The sequence below is a fragment of the Vigna umbellata genome, chromosome 8 (assembly GCF_029865625.1).
Source record: "Vigna umbellata cultivar VRB3 chromosome 8, Vumbellata_1.0, whole genome shotgun sequence".
Lineage (NCBI taxonomy): Eukaryota > Viridiplantae > Streptophyta > Magnoliopsida > Fabales > Fabaceae > Vigna > Vigna umbellata.
The window spans coordinates 28,085,353-28,104,426 of NC_142172.1; the positions used below are offsets into that span (position 1 = coordinate 28,085,353).

The 19,074-nt window shown below is 33.9% G+C and overlaps 2 protein-coding genes across 5 annotated transcripts; one reads left to right on the top strand and one right to left on the bottom strand.

The window, feature by feature from the left end:
* The first annotated feature begins 380 nt into the window (after positions 1-380).
* Positions 381-6,001, top strand: LOC124834284 (flowering locus K homology domain-like). Of its 3 annotated transcripts, XM_088096952.1 has the most exons (8): positions 1,414-1,555; positions 2,319-2,502; positions 2,888-3,049; positions 3,627-3,876; positions 4,126-4,274; positions 4,599-4,895; positions 4,989-5,183; positions 5,635-6,001. In XM_088096952.1, the coding sequence occupies exons 4-8, from the start codon at positions 3,630-3,632 to the stop codon at positions 5,818-5,820; spliced, it is 1,074 nt and encodes a 357-aa protein (XP_087953078.1). In that variant the 5' UTR covers positions 1,414-1,555; positions 2,319-2,502; positions 2,888-3,049; positions 3,627-3,629; the 3' UTR covers positions 5,821-6,001. The 3 variants fall into 3 exon arrangements, with proteins under 3 accessions (XP_047164904.1, XP_087953078.1, XP_087953079.1); XM_047308948.2 differs by lacking the exons at positions 2,319-2,502; positions 2,888-3,049 and adding an exon at positions 381-522 and having other exon boundaries at positions 1,041-1,555; XM_088096953.1 differs by lacking the exon at positions 2,319-2,502 and having other exon boundaries at positions 1,418-1,555.
* A 1,677-nt stretch (positions 6,002-7,678) lies between these two features.
* On the bottom strand, positions 7,679-12,800 carry LOC124834287 (pfkB-like carbohydrate kinase family protein). Of its 2 annotated transcripts, XM_088097532.1 has the most exons (6): positions 12,373-12,800; positions 11,555-11,604; positions 11,336-11,416; positions 10,937-11,228; positions 9,002-9,154; positions 7,679-8,522 (listed from the first exon to the last, which is right to left on the bottom strand). In XM_088097532.1, the coding sequence occupies exons 1-6, from the start codon at positions 12,685-12,687 to the stop codon at positions 8,139-8,141; spliced, it is 1,275 nt and encodes a 424-aa protein (XP_087953658.1). In that variant the 5' UTR covers positions 12,688-12,800; the 3' UTR covers positions 7,679-8,138. The 2 variants fall into 2 exon arrangements, with proteins under 2 accessions (XP_087953658.1, XP_047164907.1); XM_047308951.2 differs by having other exon boundaries at positions 11,336-11,604.
* Between the last annotated feature and the right edge of the window lie 6,274 nt (positions 12,801-19,074).

Here is a 19,074-nt window from a genome sequence, read left to right on the forward strand (position 1 = left end):
AATTTTTTAACATTCAAAGACTATTTAAATAATTTGTCTTGTTTAAAAGAGTAAGTAATAGACTAAAATTAAAATAGTTTAACTCATACAAATTTTAGACAATTTTCAATTATTTCTACCACAGAATTAAAAAAAAACAGTTTTCTTAACTTATGAATAAAATTGTGTTTTCTAAGGTGAACGACTTATTTTAGAAGATAAATTAGCATATTAGTTTTTAATTTTTTTATCAACAATTAGTTAAATAAGTAAAGGTTTAAAATTATTTATTCACACATTTAATTTATTTGCAATATTTTTAAGAAATTCAAACATCAACAATAAAAAATAAAAAATAAAAGAACCGCCAAAGTTGTGAATACGAGTAGGTTAAAGGCGAGGAAAGCAAATAAAATAAGATGTGAAGGTGTCTCCGTCTCTCATCCTTTACGAAAACCTAAATTCTGCACAGCACCGTTCTCTTCGTATCGAAACGCCACCGTAGTTCTTTTCTCTCCGTTCTCCGAAGCTTCGAGAATCAAAGTAAGTTCTCTAACTCCACTATGCTCGCGTGAGGGTTTCGACATTATCCTTTGTTTTCACTTAGAAGTATTTTTTTCGTTCGCTTAGAATATTCAAATGCGAGTTCTACAGTTTTCACTTTTCGTTAGGGTTGAATAACTGCATTCTTTCTCTTCGCTTTCGTATCTGAGCTCCTTCTATTCGTCTTGTTCGGCTAAGTTGTTATTCTGCACTTCTTTCTGGTGTGGATGAACGGTGGATTTGATTACTTTTGTGTCGATTTGGGTTTTTCTTTTATTCAGCTGATGCGGGGTTTTGTTTTATGACATTGGAAGTTACGGAGTTTGATTGTAGGGTTTTGTGGATTTCGAACGGTGATTCTTGTTGTTAGCTAGTCCTCTTCTTGATGAGTGTGTGTAGATGGAACAATTGATGAATTCTTTACCCCCGTTTTATTTTTATCATTGAATTAATTTGATTTGTGTGTTCTGTTGAAAAGGATACTTATGAGTTGTTGTTTCATGTATTTGGTTTCGTAGTTGCTGGGATGTCTGGAGAAGTTTTTGACGGACAAGATGCTGGCTATGTGCCTGAGAACCCTGAGTTTCCACAAAATCATTCTGAGGAACATGATGGAGGAAATGTGATTGATGACTCAGGGTTTCCGCAACTGCAGCCCGATGAACATGATGAGGCCAATTTGGCCGTGGATGCTGATGTTCCGGAAAATAATTTTGATGGGAATGATGGAGAAGGTTTGCCTGAAAACCCTGATTTTCCTCCGCAAGAAAATGATGAGGAACAGCTTGTTGAAGGAGATATGACTGAGAATTTAGGCTCTGAGGAGAAACAGGAATCTCAGGAGGAGTTGAAAGGAGGTGAAGTAAAAAAATGGCCAGGGTGGCCTGGGGAAAATGTTTTCAGGATGTTGGTTCCTGTGCAAAAGGTTGGCAGTATTATTGGTCGTAAAGGCGAGTTTATTAGGAAAATTACTGAAGAGACTAAGGCTCGTATAAAAATTCTTGATGGTCCCCCTGGAACTGCGGAAAGAGCTGTGAGTATATATTTTTCAGTTTCTTGTTATTCATGCAGTTGATAATGTTCGATTTTAACTGTTTCAAGCACGTTATGTATTTTTCCTATCTAGGAATATTAGAATTATTTGAATGGATTGATTTATGGTTTTCCTTCAACACCCTCCTTACCGTTAGGCTTTATGAACTTCCCTTTCCTTCATTGTTCCATTATCTTATTGAATAAGTGTATAGTTAACAATACGAAATGCCTTGCATGACCTACCTTAAAGTTGCTATAGTGGGTAGGGGATTGGTTACTTTGCTGAACTATTGATTCAGGATAAATAATGCATAATAATAGTATAGAATATATACAAATGCTTAAACATAATGTATTATCTAAAATGATGATATATTCTTAATTCTTAATTAAGAAGTTAGTCTAACGCATATTGACCATTAATTTGAGCTATAACATTGTGAGAAATGAAACTACACGAAATTAAAAGAAAATTAGGAAAATGGAGTTTATAGAAAAACAGAGGGCCATGACAAGAAAGATAGTGGAATTTTATGTATTTGATGTGCTATGAATAACACACTACACGAATAAACAGTGGTAGTCATATATTTCTTAGTTAAGATGCAGCAGTTAAGTGTTTTTTGAATTGCAAAAGAGAATGGAGGTGAACTTGGCAAGAAAATGAATGGGCTTGGAAGAAAAGGGGTTGATTGTGCAAAATGTTAATGTATGTTGTGGTTAAGTTGCAGCAGTTAAGTGTTTATTGAATTGCAAAACAGAGATTGGAGGTGAACCTGGCGGGAAAATGAATGGGCTGGAAAAGGGGTTGATTGTGCAAGAAAGGTTGGATCCGACTATCATATGCAATCTGGCTGCTATTGTTTCAATGCCAAAGTGGTGTACTATGAGTTTCTTGTGGCCACCAGCTCCTGTGATGCTCTGCTGCAGTGTTATAGTGCCGTGGTTGGTACCTATGGATTCTTTGCTCGAACATTATGAATCAGAGTTATAAAATATAATAAAGGGAGCTTCTATTTGATAAATCAATCATACGTCATGCTTAGTCCTATATTTGTTAGTATCTGATTAGTACCTTGATGTGGAAAACATATATTTGATAAACGAAGTTACATACTAAATTTGAGATGAAACATAATGTTTCATTCATGTTAACAAATGAATATTATTGCTAAGAAACTGTGTTATCAAAATAAAACAAAAAATTAACAAGGGAGTAAAAGCATAAAATAAAAATAATCTAGTTGAACCCAAGAAATAATAAATAATCAACAAGTTAATATATAAAAAGAGATGTCTTTTGTCACGATGATCAAATGGGTGTGTGCAGGTTGTCAGCTAATATGAATGACTAAAGTGGCATCAAATTGAAGTGCCAAAGTTCAAGTTGAAGGAAACAACAATGAGCATTTACAACTGCTGAAACGTTGTTTTTGACTTAAGAATCAAATAGTCTGTGCAGATTTTGGTGGAAAGAAGCGTTCACTTCCTGGTAACTTCAGAACTTGGTCGATTGGTGGCTTGCCACACTCCCAGTAAACACTTTCCTCGGAACACTCTTAAGTTACTAAAATAAGAATTAAAAAAGATTATGAAATTTGAAATATATCTAATGTGTAGATCTGAAGCTATATGGGAAAATTGTAAATCTGAAATATATCTAATTAATAAAACTGAAATATATCTTGGTTCATTTAATTACTTATCATTATCAAATTCTTCTCAAGATTTACAATTATTAAATTCAGTGTTTATGCTAATTTTTGGATTAAGGGATGATGCATTCTTCCTAAGAAATATAAATAATGTTAAAGAAAATTTAGTTTAGTAGAGTTGCTAATTTGTGGAACCAAAGACACACTGATTGTTAGAAATGAAAATAAGGTTAACAGATAGTACATATATGTTTTTTCTTTTTTTTGCTAGTGATGCAATATTGATATGTATTTTTGCAACGTGGTGATGAATCAGCCATGGGTCAAGTATATAAAATTAGCTTGCTTTAAAATTTGAAATTTAGCTGCTTATGTTGTGTTTCTTTCTCAATTCTCTTTTTACGCTTTTAAAAGGTAATGGTTTCTGCAAAAGAAGAGCCAGATCGCACCATACCACCTGCTGTGGATGGTTTGTTAAGGGTTCATAAACAGGTTGTCAACGTAGAGCCTCATCCTGCTGATGGTGCATCAGGTGCAGGACGCACAGTTGTTACAAGGCTTCTAGTGGCAGATACTCAAGCAGGGAGCTTAATTGGGAAACAGGGAGCCACTATAAAATCCTTTCAAGATTCCACAGGTTGCAACATACGTGTTCTTGGTTCAGGTGCGCCTTCGAGCACTGTAAACTATATTAGGAAGTGTTAGTTTTGTGTGCCAATGAACACATTTTCCTTTTCAATATTTTCCCAAGTTTCAGTGAATCTTTGATGCTACATATGTTAGTATTTGAAAAGTTGGCTGTGTTGTCAAGTAATGAACTAATAATATTTTAGTAACCATATATTTGAGAAGCATGATTTATGATATCCAAGTTAGTAACTATGGTACCTGAATCATATATTATATACAACAGAACACCTCCCAGTGTTTGCCCTGCGAGATGATAGTGTTGTCGAAATACAAGGAGAATCCTCTGGGGTTCACAAGGCAGTTGAACTTGTTGCAGTTCATCTACGGAAATTCTTGGTTGACCGCAGCATAGTTGGTGTATTTGAAACACAGGTCAGTTCATTTTACTTTCAGTTTTTTATTCAAAAATTGAAAATTGCCAATGACCAATTAATAATGTATATAGAGAATTTATCTCACGAGTTTAATTATGTCATGATAAGTCATTAAGTCTGATTTGAACACTCTAAGCTATATACAGAATGTTGTTTTCAATCTCGGGTTATAGTTGAGGATAGTTGATTATGATATGGTGGGATGGAAAACGTTAGAGTAGGCTTCCTGTAAATTGTATATGTATTTTGTGTAGTTATATGGATCAATTTTATTACCATTCATTTTTGTGAATAATATTTTTTTCTTCCTCCAAAACTTCAGATGCAAAGGCCAGATGTTCGGGCAAACCAGAATGTGCCACATGGCCCACCACACCAACCTTGGGGTCCTCCTCAAGGTTTTCCAGCTCCTGGACCTGTTAGTGGTGGTGGACCTGCTTTCCCACCCAATCCTCAGTATATGCCCCCTTCGCATAACTATGATAATTACTACCCACCTGCTGATCTGCCTCCCATGGACAAGCACCTACATCAGGGTCCTCCACCTGCCTATGGAAGAGATGCTTCCATGGGAATTCATTCATCCGGTGCGCAACCGCAACAATCTGTTGTGACTAAGGTATATTTTTGCCAAGCTTGACTATTTCAGAGAGAAACATTGATTTTAAAACATTTTTTTGTGGTTTAATATGATTTTTTTTGTACTATGTAGGTCACGCAGCACATGCAAATTCCTCTTTCCTATGCAGATGCTGTTATTGGAGCATCAGGGACAAACATCAGCTACATCCGTCGTGCCAGTGGAGCAAGTATTACAATTCAGGAGACCAGGGGTGTGCCTGGAGAGATGACTGTTGAGATAAGTGGTACTGCTTCACAAATACAGGCTGCCCAACAACTGGTGCAGGTATTTTTGTTTTAAAGGGTTTTTGTCATTGTTTGATAGACTATCTGGGTTTTTTTTGGTAATTGGAGTGGCAATGGTTAAATTTGTTTGGTACGTCTTTTTATTTATGCATTACTAGCTCCCAAACTAGTTAATTCGTGTGGGTATATTAATTTCAAATACAAGTATGTTGGGTTTAACTTAAAGTTTGTCTTTTCAATATTCATTCTTTTACGTAAAGTTATAAGTGAATGGTATAAAGAAAGTGCCGCACGAGGAGAGGGAATGTACTTGACATCCAAGTATTTATTTGTAGTCTAGTGTTTGTCATGAGGTTTGAATGACAACTGTTGTAGTTAAGGCTTAAAAGAATATTGTTAATGCTACTCAGGATAGAATAGAGTGTTTTTGTTATTGTCATTATTATGGCTGTTTTTCTCTGAAATGCCCACAATGTGTGTATCGGATGCAGAATTTCATGGCTGAAGCTGCCAGTGCAACTCAGGAACATATGGGAGGATCAATGAACCAAGGTTACAATTCCTATCCTACCAGTGCTCCTGTCTACCCATCTCCGCCCTCAAGCGCTGCTGGTCATGCAGGCCATGTTCCTTCCGCAGATTATGGACCCGTTTATGGCACCAATTATGGCTATTGAGAACATAACATTCAATTTTAGATGAGGAGCCATACCATTTGTAAACATTGACCGTTCAATTTTAGCTGTACTAGTTCTCTTGCAGCCATCATCCTGTCAGCTCCTATATTTTCACTGTATTACAGTTCGTATAATGACTCGATAGGATTTAGAGGATATGATAATGTGCTAGTTCTTTTCATGGGCTTAACTAGCTTTCTAGTCATTATAAAGTAGGCTTTTTTGTTTTCGTCTTAAATTATTTTCCCGTTTAGAGGATATGAGTTTTTCTTACAAGCTTCTAAAAATTCTGTCTATATAAGCATTATTAAACAAACAACATATTTGACCAATAAGTGTTTATAAAGATGGTTTTAACATATACCTCAAACAAACTTAGGGTTTAATGTCATTAAGGATGGGCATGAGATTTAATCTCAATAAGTGTTTACCTATAGAGATCTATTTACGTACAAATAAAAAAAAGACTTGCTTACTTGAAGAGAGAAATTCTTTTGTTACATGTATCTTCTAATGAAGTTTGCATAAGAGTACTTAAGTACATTCAATACGTTGAGAGTCACATTAGATATGAAGTTGATGAGTTTCACCAGTTTGTTCTCTTTTCTCTAATATTCCAATGTGTTTAACTTTGTTAAAAAGCATACTTTTTTTCTTTTTTATGTAGTTGTCACTTCTCTATTGTCTAGAAAACACAATTTTATAGTTTTAAACCTAGATGATTTAATAGAATTATAGACAATAAAATCAAGGTAATCTAATTTTAATAATTTAATCAATTACAATTTAGTTTTCTCCAACCATCATAGTTTAGATAAGACACCCATGATTTTGATCATAAAAAATATCAAATTTTAATGAAATGAATTTTTTTCATCACCAAGAAAAAGCATGCTTGATTTTCATTTAACCATCAAATCATCTACTCATGACTTCTAGGACGCTCACAAGCTCACCTAAGAAAGGACACAATGATCAAGAAGTGACTACCATAATGCAAAATGATCTAACAACCTTATGTAGAATCATGATGTGTTTTGCATTTGTTATTGCTTTTTAATTTTGGAAGAGTTAAATTAATAGATTGCCTTATAGAACAAAAGTACGTGAGATAACTTTATAAATCTTTGCATTTGTGAAGTACTCTCAACAAGGAGTGTTTGAGTTTATATTTCTTCTTTTATCCTTGTAATCTTTTAAGAACATATTTTCTTGTAATAAGGAGAAATACATCCAAAAGTGACTCAATGTTAAAAGATACTTTTTTTATCATTGAAAGAAATAAATGAAATACATAGTGACTATGTGTGCTAGTTATAAACTAGAAGTAGCATAGAGAATATTTGAACAAAATAAAATTAAAAAGTTGTAAAAGAATACACATATTAGTTAAAATTATATATAAAATTCACAAACTATCGAAGAACCAAGACATTATTTAAATCTAACGATAAAAAATCATTTGGTTTCCATAGAAATGAAAGAAAAGACAAATTAGTTTAAAGTAGACAAATAAAATCATTTAGGTTAAAATACTTAATTACCATAAAACCTCCCCTCCCTCAGACCCCGATCTGAGACAGAAAATTTATTTCAATTAGTATAAAACCTCTCCTCCCGTTCCTTTCAACAAATGTTATCCAATAGAGCCGACAACCCAAATGAACGCAACTATAACCATTTCGATGTGATTTTCTTTATTAAAGGTAAAATTTTGCAGTTAATATAAATCAATATGATCAGAGTCCGATGCAGAGAGGAGTCGATGGTCTGGTTTTACTACTACGGCGTGCAAAATACCATTGTTTTGTCACGTACTTGAATCTACTGAATTAAGAGGGAAACAAAATTCTAAGGGTGAAATGTAAACAAGATATTGCAAAGTAATATATTAGAGTGCATACAAACAGCCTTTTCGTGTCAAAAATCAACTATGTAAATAAGGAGACTATTACAAATCACTGTTTGAAAATCATAAACATAGAACATGAAGCAAAAAATTGGGATCTCAGGATAACAGCTCTGCTCCACTGGTTCGTGGAGTAAAATATACCTTTGAAATCAAAATTAAGGGAATACCGTTGAGACTGAAATGCCACAAATCAGTTAAAATGCTTGATGATAAGCTAGCTACCTTTCATGTATTTGCCAAAGCATTCTAGCTACGGCAATTTATGTAACCCTGTTGGGTTATAAAACTCCATTATCTAAATGCTTAAGCTTTAACTTTTACAGAATGAAGCTAAGAACCCAAGAATCAGAAGAGTTCTTTTACATGAACAGATATCAGTGGTTGCAACCCATTTTTCCACAATCAATCAAGTTGACACATTCCCTACTGTTTGTTGAAGATCAAGCCTGGGCAAGATTTCAGAGACAACTTTGTCAAATGAGACAAGGTTGAGATGGTTTCTTTTTCCGTTCATAGCATTTGACAGATATGTTATTTCCTGAGATACCACATTCTTTTCAAGTATGTCAAACCAAAATTCATCATCTTCGCTGATGTTTGATGATCTTATTAAGTCTACTACCTTCTCTAGTGTTGCTACATTCCTACCAGCACCACAGCCCATGGCTGTAGCAGCACCCACTGCATTTGCAATTGCCAATGTATTAACCAGTGGCATATTATGTATAAAACCATAGGCAATAGCAGCTACAAAACTGTCTCCACAACCAACAGTATCAATAACATTCACCTGATAACAGTTCAGAATTACAATTAGTTTATAACAATGGTAAAGGTTGTCAAAGGAAAAAAAAAAAGTTGTCAGACAAGTTTCTTAAATATCATTGGAAGAGACAAGCACTTTTGAACAATCAAAGAAGAAATAACAACATATACTTTGAGCATACCAAACAGTTGAGCTTAACTATTCCTTCAATATTAGGACGTTAGAAAAGCATGTTTGACTCTTTTAAGGGAAAAAAAATCTTCCAGTTGAAGAAACCACAATGTTCATAAAATGTGGTTACTACGTAGTTTTGAACCATTTGATTAATTTGCCCTTAACTGAGATATTCACCTTTAAGCTGATAATATATGAAACTTGAATACCAAAGTGGGTCAAAGCATGGCTAAGCAGAATATGGCAGTATATCAAGAGGAAAAAAATATTATGTTCCAAAATTTGCAAGAATTTAAGAGGCAATGAAGATTAGAATGAGAAGCTCATGCCTTGAATCCAGGTGCACAAGCTATACTAGATGCCGTTATTATAATTGAACCCTTAGAACCCATTTTTACAATCACCCATTTCGTGCGGATTCCTCTTTTGAGAAACTCCTGCCCTGCTAATATTGGATCTTCTATGCCAGTTAATGACTCGGCCTGTCATGCAAAACAATAAAATCAAAGATGACCTAAATTAGAAAGTAGTTTGCCAAACAACAAATAGCAGAAACAAAAAGCAACTTAATTTGCATCACGTTATTGTTTTATGGGAATAAGACAACCAATATCTTCTGTACACGACTTGGGAGATTGCCATGCAAAAAATGTAAACTCCAAAAGTCTTTTGCTTAGGCAGGAAGTTTGACAACATATGGCCTAACAACAAAAGTAAACTAAAAATTGTGGCATGATTTAGATAATCTGATCAACTCAAGCCTATGAATTTCATAATACTTGGTAATGTCAGATTAACAAAGATAGAGACAAGCCCTTTTGGAGTCAGGATAGGGCACCACAAATTCAAATTTACTAAAATATGAGACTTTGAAATAGAGGATCTAAGGCAATTCAGAAACATATGTTGTGAACAATTTTGCGGAGCTGCCAGTCGTGCTTAAAAATTAAAACTTAGGGCCACCTAATGGCGACATCAAACTATTTTTCATCTGCATTGCCTATCTATGGTAGACAAATATTCTGGAGGCAGATTTATAAGGACCACACAAGTAACTAAAGTTAAAAAAAACTGGAGAAAAAACATTTTGTGAAAGCTGTAAGAACAAGTTACCCATGTGACTGAGTAGGGCATTGACGGGTGAGTGTTGCAATATGAATGCAAACTAAATAAAAGGTAGTTAGAGCTCTTTTGTTTAGTTGATGTGGGATCTCCAACATATTTAGTGGGCTATCATTAAAGTTTGTAGTTGTCAACTAGATTGGATAAAAGCTACTGGTGTTGAGTCTTGACTCATCCATCAATAATGTAGAATAAATTTGTAGAGATAGGAAAAGTTAGCATGCAAATAATTGACAATCAATGACTCAGTGAGAAAGGAAAATACATTTTAACTTATCAAATACATTGAATTCTAAATGTTGTTCAAGTGAAACAAAGCCATTACATAATAATGTGAAAGCACCTTACCAAAACCAAGGTTTAGAAATAGGGGAAAGGGATTGGCAACAGAATGGTGGGGGTCTGGTGGGCAAGCAGGAAAGGTGTGTTATCATTGATCAGTAGGTATGGGTTTGGACTGTGCAAAAACCGGCTAATCATTATGATTTAGGCTCAAATTTATCCTGAGAAATACAGATGGTAAACAAGCTCCAAAGGACTCTGAAATACGAACAATAGACTGACACAAGCAAATGAATTATCAGGATTACTTTCAATTAAAGATTATGCTTTTCTTCATACTTCCAAATGTTTGATATGAATTTTGCTACCTAGGTTGAAAGAACAAGTGAAGCAAACTGAAAGTTGCAAAACTACACAACACTTTTAAAGATTCCAGATAGATACAGTTTCTTGGAAAAAATACAATTTGGTAAGGTGAAAGCGTCCATAATTATGCTAGCAGAAATATGTACAGCATACAAAAAAGGTTGGACAACATATGTCCATATTTGAGGAATGGTGTAAACACTGCATAAGGTTCTGAAGGTGCTAAAACACAGAATATGATAACAAAGTCCTTAATATGAAAACAAGAAACTGAGAGATGGGGACAGATAAACACGGAGTACTAGCTGCACATCTAAATGCAAAGTGCAAAACAATGAAATACACACACACACACACACACAAAAGGCGAGTTTTATAGATTATAAAGCAAAGAAAGAGTAACTATATGACATCATATTAGAAATAGTACAGCTTAACCTTGAAGCAAACAATTATAGGAGATCATAATAATTATCAAGGATAAATGCAATAACCTCATCAGAAGTCAGAAGAATAACATCACTCATTCTCAATAACTGGTTAAGAGCTCTTTGTTCATCAGGTGTCCCAGTGGAGAGTTCCTTCCCTCGTGGCCCAGGATCAAAGAAGATTGATGTGCCAACTTCAACAGCATATTCCGTTGCTGAGAGTATTGCACCAGGAGAGAGCTCGTCAAAGCCATAACCATTACAGAACAAGACCTTTGAATTTTCAATAGCTATTTTAACTTCACTGGACAGTTTACTCATCCAATGAAATGCAGGCTCCTTGCTAAAATCAGCCCGACTAATAGAGAAACAGTAATAGGTTAGGTCATTGTAAACAAAAATACGAAAACAAATAATATCCAACACGATAACAACAATAAAAATTAGAGGAAAGATGACTTTTACCTGCAAAATCCATGTCTTTGCAGAGGATCAACGAGAACCCAACATAGAAGAGTATCATAAGAGCCACTATCACTACTAGATCTGTCGATGATATTATCACTATTGTCATTAGAAAGTATCCCAACCAAACCAATGCCCTCATCATGAAGCACGTCCGACAGAAACTTCCCATAGATTTCATTACCCACATGACCAATAGAAATGCAGTTAAGTCCTAACCTTGCAGCTGCTATAGCCATATTGCAGTTCCCACCTGCTTCCCAATATTTCTACACCAAAAGCCATAGGATGAAATAAGGCAATACAATCATTTGCAGAAAATAAACACAAAAATGAACAGTACGAGAAGGGAGGGAAATTGCAGGAATGACAACTTAAATTTCCATTATTAAGGATCCGTAACTTAATTAAATGTTTATTGAATACGAATTTATCATGCATGTACTGATAATTGAATAGAAAATAAGAGCTAAATTGTTTTCATATAAGTTGCAAATATTTTCATAAGTTCTACGTTAACCGAAAAATTCCCCAGAACACTAGAACGTTTCAATAAATTTCTCTTAAAACACTTACAGGATAAAAAAAATAAGAAGACAAATGAAATAAGTTTCTTATGCTATAAGTGCACTATGGAAAATGTGGATTTTGCCTCTCCGCCAAAGTCTTCTCCATTCACGAATCAAACCCCATAAAACACGCTTAATTAATCCCTTACACAAGTACAACGCCACAAGACAAGTCTAAATAAGCTCTTTCGGGCAAAAGTCAAAGAGCGATGTTCTCAGATTATGATGACAAATTGGCAACCGCACGAGTAAGTGGGGAATGCAAACAGAAAACAGTAGCAGAAAAGAAGAGCATCTAAAGTAACGACAAAAACTTGCACAGTTCCCTTTACAGAACTGAACTGATTGGGGGAGGATATTTCTCACCACACAGATTGGTTTTAAATGACAATTAACAAACCACGACAACACCGAACCTAGGTTTAGCCCAAACCCTAAATTATGAAACGGAAGAGAAAGAGAGAGAACCTCGTCAGGGGGAGACTGAGCCAAACGGTCCATGAAGGCCTTGCGTTGAACCGGCGAGGGAGGGGGGAGCTGGGGGACATTGAGGACGATGTCCACGCAGAGGTTGCTGAGAGTGGCGACGTCGACGTGTTTGGAATTCGGTGGAACGTTGGAATGGAGGGAGAGGCTGGGCGCGGCGATTTCGAGGCTTTTGCAGGCGAATGCGCGATTGAGAAGGTGATGGTTGAAGCATGGAGGTTTGGAAATGGAGGGGAATGAGGAAGGTCCATGGAGGACTGGGTGAGTGAGGGTTTTGGAAGGGACTGAGAGAGGCATTCACCCAACAACTAACTACACTCACTGCAGATTCAACAAAAAAAAAAAAAAACAAAACACAGGATAGATTGTTTAGATAACAGAAACCTTATGCAATGGATTCTCACTTTCCTACAACCCAACTACTATTAGTTATTGTTTATATCGTCAAACTACTTTTTCATTTTATTACCATTTTCATCTATATCATTTTCATCTCGAGTTCTTTATATTTTTGGATTGAATCTCGAGCACTTATATTTTTTTTTATTTAAGTCTTTACTTATGAAAAATTAAAACAATTTGACTTCTAACGTTAAGTTCGTTGAATCGTATTAAAAATACCTTGTTAATGTAGTTTTTTTAAATGACGTGACGAACTGTAGTTGTATAATACATTGATATGGCTGCTGACGTGGATTTTCCTATTAACATAAAAAATGGGAAAATTTAATTAAAAACACATAAATTAGGATTGTTTTCATTAAAGTCGCATGGTGTCAAATTAGCGTTCACGGATACGAATTAGGGTTTTTTCATGCAAAGATTGATTAAGTGAAATTAATTGTCGATTATAGAAATTAGGTTTCATTTGAGGTATTTGTCATCATATTTGGAACATTTTTGGTTGGCATCGTAGATATTGTATTGTGGTTTATAATTTATTGTTGAATGATTTTGATCGACATATGTCTTTCTTATTTGAAAAGCTAAATATTTAGATTATTTAATAATATTAAAATGTGTTTAGTTGTTAATTGTGATGTGATCCTTTATGTTTAAAGTTGTATTCCACTGTTTGTTTAAGTGTATTTTATTTTTAATAGGTATTTTTTTTACGGTATATTATTATTTTATAGGTCTATAAATATTTATATATTGTTGTGCGTGATGGAGAAGGATTTTGAGGTTGTTTTCAACCATGAAAGAAAGTTCGTAAATGATGATATGTTGAAATATAATGGGGAAACTTCTACGATATCTTTTGACCTAGACGTTTGGAGTTACTTTTTTGTGGTAAGTGTAGCGAAATGATTGGAGTATGTTGGATTCAAAGAGTTGTGATACTGTGTAGGAGGGGGTTCTATCTTGGATGATAGGTTGAAACCTTTGTGTGATGACACTAGAGTCATGCATATGGTTAACTTAGTTAGGCTAAATGGTCAAGTTCATGTATTTGTGGTTCACACAGTGTCTGAACCTTAGGTGATACAAATGTTGGAATATTTCCTAGTGATACAGCTGAATGAGAAGTTGAATCTGTGTTGCATAAGAAAGGTCAGTGTGTAGGTATAGGTGATGGTGAATGTGAAGGTTAGAGTGAAACACATTTTGAGGTGCCTCATTGTGAAGAAGATGTTGTTGTGTCACAAGATGCTGCTGTGTCGCAAACTAACACTTAATAACTATTGCAAGGGTTGAACGGTCTGTAATAGTTGTTAGACGTTTGTATTTTTAAGCAAGCGTTTAGGAAAACATTATAAGCAATTAAAGCAATAACACAAGTATTTTATACTGTTTCACTCAATCATGAACTACGTCCAATCTCCCTCAAGAACTTTTAAGAGGTTCCACTAATTTTATCCAAGATTATAATCAAGTACAAACCACTTCTGGTATACACCAAGTATTTTCACCACTCCTACTCCCCTAGTCAATCCTAACTAGTCCGAGTTTAACCACTTCTGGTATCTAAATATTCTAACCACTCCTAGTATAAACCATATACAACTATCTAATAAGTTTATCTCTCTTGAGCTAAAACAATACAAGTATTTTAATTATCTTTAGAATTTTCAAACACAATCAATGTTGGTTTACAAGTACAGTTTCCTATAACTCTCAATGAGAGGATAAGTACAATACAGAAATCCGAGAACTTGTGAAGTTCTTTCTTTTTGTTCTATGAACAAACTTAGATAATGTAAGCTTGTGAGAGAATAACAGTGTAAAGTTACAATGATAACAAAAAGTTCTTGTATTCTCTTGTGCGAGTCCTCCTTTTATAATTTTCTTCAAGAGATAATCGTTATTTAGAGATAGTTAACTTTGTTGAGATTAAGTGGCTTCTCGTATAAAGACATGTATTTTCTACGTTTTGGGAAGAACAACATTGTTTTCGTAGTTAGAGCTTGTACGACTATGGTAAGACATAAAGCGTTAGGAAACATTCAAGGAATGTCTTCCTCTCTTACAACGTCTTTCTGATCCCCGTGCAGTGCTTTTGAGTATATCTTGGTGTTGTCAAAATCTACACAAATAACGAGGGAAAAAAATAGAGCAAACAAGGTATAATACGTACATGAATTTAATGATCTATACGTTGATATAATGTCAAAGCATGTTTTGTATAATAAGCGTTTAATACAAGTTTGAGCTTTTTCAAGTAGTGATAATTGTTAAGATAATTGTCAAAGCATGTTGTTTATTCTTTTATACTTACCACGTCATGATTTATTTTATAAGTGGTTAGCAAGAATGTTATGATGTGCACATTGTTCAAACACTATTCATCTCTAATAGTTAAATACTGTTTGTTAAACTTCAAAACTTCCAAATGCCTAGAAAGTCTATTCTCTTTAGACGATCTTGTCTTAACAATCTTCCATCTTTTATGTTTAACAAATACCCATGCTAAACAAAATATGTTTATAAGGGTTTTGAAAGAATTTCAACAATATTGATTAGAATTTGAGTAACTCAAATTATTTTGATATGAATGATTAGAGCATAAATTTTATCTTTATAAATCATTTGCTCGTATCATGATATAATGTTTATGCATTTTCAAATTATCAAAGGGAATGAGTTTAGACGATATGTTACATAACATTTGTATCTCAACTATATTGATTCAAAGATAAGTCTATATAATTTTCATATCAATGTTGTAAAGATTCATTTTCAATTATATCTTCCCTATAATATATATATATATATATATATATATATATATATATATATATATATATATATATAATAAGTTCAAGTGATATTTCATAGTTTTCATATATCATAACTCGTAGAAGTAGATCTCTAAACGATATTTCACAACATTTATATCTGGACTATACGAAGAATACATTTAAGCAATATCTTGTAGCATTTTATGTTTCTAAACTTTTCAAATATAATTGTCTTATGTACTAGACTAGATTATTCAATCATTAAAGATGAGGATGGATAGTTGGATGATATCAGTGCCAAAAGGGGTAGAATCAGATAGGGGACAGTGATTGAAGATATGCGAGGTTAATGGAAGTGCCTTCAATGTCTTTATCATCTTCAACTTTGAAGCCTTGTATGCAAAGGTGACGAAGAGAGTGGATGCAAAGAAGGGCCCGAAAGAGAACGAAGAGAGTTGGATTTGTTGGAACCAAAAGAAGAAGAAGATGGAGATTGAAAACAAAGAAAAACATGATAAAGAATATTATTAAGAAGTGAACTCTAAGTATAACTCAAACTTACAAAATCAGCTTGTAAGATGAGATTTGCACCCACTTATATACTATATATTAGTTTTATCATTAGTCGACGTGAGACTTCCAACACACTCTCTTACATCAAGGCATATACATCTCAAGCATAAGACTAGACATTATTGTATGGTCTGTCCAATAGTAAGTGGAACAAAAAACTGAACAAAAAACTTCGCTAGAAAAACCTCTATCCCACGACTTTTATATTAGGTTAAGAAATGAACTTTAAGTACAACTTGAAGTTTCAAAATCGGCTTGTAAAGTAAGATTTGTACTTAATTATTTATTATGATTTATTTTTATCTCTAGTTGATGTAAGACTTCTAACAAAGATGAAGAAAATGAGAATAATGAAAAAAAAATTAAAAAAAGTGAAAAAAGAAAAAAAAAGTGACCAACATATGTTAATGTATTATAAGGCTGTATGACTTGTCGTTTGTTATGTCGAAAATAGTTTGCAATGTTGGATGAGGAAGAGATTACGTCAATGCACTTTTTAAAACCTAAGAAGAATAAAGTTTGAGATAGAAACAATAACCAAAATATATTATTATAACCACTAAAAAAAATATTATTATAACCACTAAAAAAATGTTAACATAAGCATAAGCACAACAGTAGAGTGAAAAGAATGACCCTTTTATCTTTCCTTTCTTTTAAGTTAGAAAAAAAAAAAGCTTTCCACGTTTACAACCTTACCAAGAAGTTGAAGCTATCTATTTAGTTTGCTTTCAATTGGTTGGTTGATGAGTCTGGTGATAATGTTCAACTTAGACATAGACACAGCCAAAATAATCCTAGTCAAATGGCTAAGCATCATCGTTTAAACCAAATAAAAAACCCTTATGTTCTTTTCGACATTCCCTTTAGTCATACCATATGAGATGATCGAGAAGCTTTCAGCATACCTTGCGTAAAAACTACAACAAATGCTTGGTCACCAATTGCAGATTCTCGGTGCATTCACTTGGACAATGTGTCGCTCTAGCTATGCTATGAAAATTGAGAAACTTGAATGAACCTTCAAAGGTGCATTTTCTTTTTCAAATTGAGGGACGTGATTGAACATTTTAATATTTTATATAGAGAAACCAAATTGAACAGACTGACTAAGTATATAGCAGGATAAAACAATACTTTTGCCTATTGCTAAAGTGACTAAGGGTCAATTAACCGGTGAGAGGTTTTCAACAAATATTATATAATGTCAAATTTTTTATATAAATACATAAAAAAATTGAAAGTGTCAAAAAGTATATAAAATATATTAATTTTTTTTAAAATATTTTAAATATTATATATATAATTGGAAAGATAACAGCCCTCAATTTCCATTAAAATCCGTTACTGGTTATGAGGAATTTTTGGAAAAAGACTTCTAAAAAGGAAAATAAAAAATATTAAAATTAATTTTTTTCATTAGGTAAATTTAAAATAAGTTAATTTGTAGAAACTCTCTCATATTTTTTAAATTTTTATTTCAACGCATGAAATAATATTAATTTAAGGAGAAATCAATTTTCTTTTCATATTTTTCTCTTTCAAAAGTCCTTTTGAAGTGGTCCATTGAAATAGAAAGAAACATAGAATAAATTCCATGTTCTTGCAAAGCCTTCTCTCTATATATTTTTGGTTTCCCTACACTTCTAGAAATTTGGTGTCCGCTTGTCTTCTCGGACATTTCAACACTCAAATTAAGTTTGTTTTCAATTACCAAAAGTGCTAGTAAACTTATCTAGATGGGCTTTTACTTTCTTTTTTCCTGAGTGTAATTAGAGCCTAATCACTCTGTAATTGGCATTACTTAGATTAATCAAGTTTAACATCCTGATCATGTTATTCATGTTCTCGGCCTGAGAGCGGCATGTTATCGGACTTGGGTATATAGTCATACTGCCAAAGCCCAGGTATTTGGTATTGACATCTTGAACAAGGGTTTTTTTTCAAAGAAAAATTGTTTTTTGAACTTGACTTTTAAAGCTTCTCCATGAACCTCCAAGCATTTTTCTTTTACCTCTAAATTTTTTTTAATGAGTTAAATATGCTTTTAGTCTCTTAACTATCAAGTATTTTTAGGTTTAGTCTCTCTTCCAAACTCTATTTCACTTTCATCCTTATTCTTAATGAAACGGTAATATTTAGTCCTAAAAAAGTAACGACATTAAATTTTGTCTGAGTTGGCTAACAATGTGTCATGTTAAAAATTGAAAATATGAAATTCAACTGAAAATGATTTGGTCATTTTCTCTTCCTCGTTACCATGGCTAATGGCCCTCCTCCCTCTCTATGCCTCAACCTCCACCTTGACACCACCACCTCCGCCCCAGCCTTCCACCTTGACCTTGCCGCTCTCCGCCGCCTCTCCGAAAAGCTTCTCATCCTCGTTCTCTCCGTATATAATGGCCCAATGGGCCATTCCTGGATGCGCGACGCCAAACTGTTGGGTCAGGTTCATCTCACCGTTAACTTCTCCACCGTCCTTTCTCACTCCAATACTTCTCCACTTCTTTACTAGCCTCATACAAAGGCTGTCACCAAAGGGTCCAGGAAATAAGGTCGTGATCATATGGTGCAAGGCCACCTCGTGACTAATGTTTTGAATTTGCCTTACAATCTTCCCAAACGGCTCTATGAACGTTCAGAGCAACTTTTCCTTCTCATGCCTGATATTGCTCAAGCTGAGAGATGTTAGAAGATATGGATGGCTTATAGGGAATTGCACCCCAAACTTAGTGCGGATAGTGGTGAAGTGTTTTATGTAGTTGGGTGGTAGGAAATTGAACCAAGTCAACGTTTCTCCCTTGAGTAAGATGGAGAAGAACCTTGTTAGATATATTGTCTTTATTTTATATTTATCTTTTATCTTTAGTTAGTTTGTTATTATTTCTTATTTGTATTTTGGGCTTATCCCATATTTCTTATAAATAAA

Bases quoted from the DNA above. Each gene is read 5' to 3' on its own strand.
- LOC124834287 (XM_047308951.2), bottom strand. From the start codon at position 12,687: ATGCCTCTCTCAGTCCCTTCCAAAACCCTCACTCACCCAGTCCTCCAT. The intron at 9,155-10,936 runs GTTATTGCATTT...TTTGCATGACAG, and splicing joins TTCTTCTGACTTCTGATGAG to GCCGAGTCATTAACTGGCAT. The intron at 8,523-9,001 runs GCATGAGCTTCT...AACTGTTATCAG, and splicing joins CTTGTGCACCTGGATTCAAG to GTGAATGTTATTGATACTGT.
- LOC124834284 (XM_047308948.2), top strand. From the start codon at position 1,049: ATGTCTGGAGAAGTTTTTGACGGACAAGATGCTGGCTATGTGCCTGAG. The intron at 1,556-3,626 runs GTGAGTATATAT...CGCTTTTAAAAG, and splicing joins CTGGAACTGCGGAAAGAGCT to GTAATGGTTTCTGCAAAAGA. The intron at 4,275-4,598 runs GTCAGTTCATTT...CCAAAACTTCAG, and splicing joins TTGGTGTATTTGAAACACAG to ATGCAAAGGCCAGATGTTCG.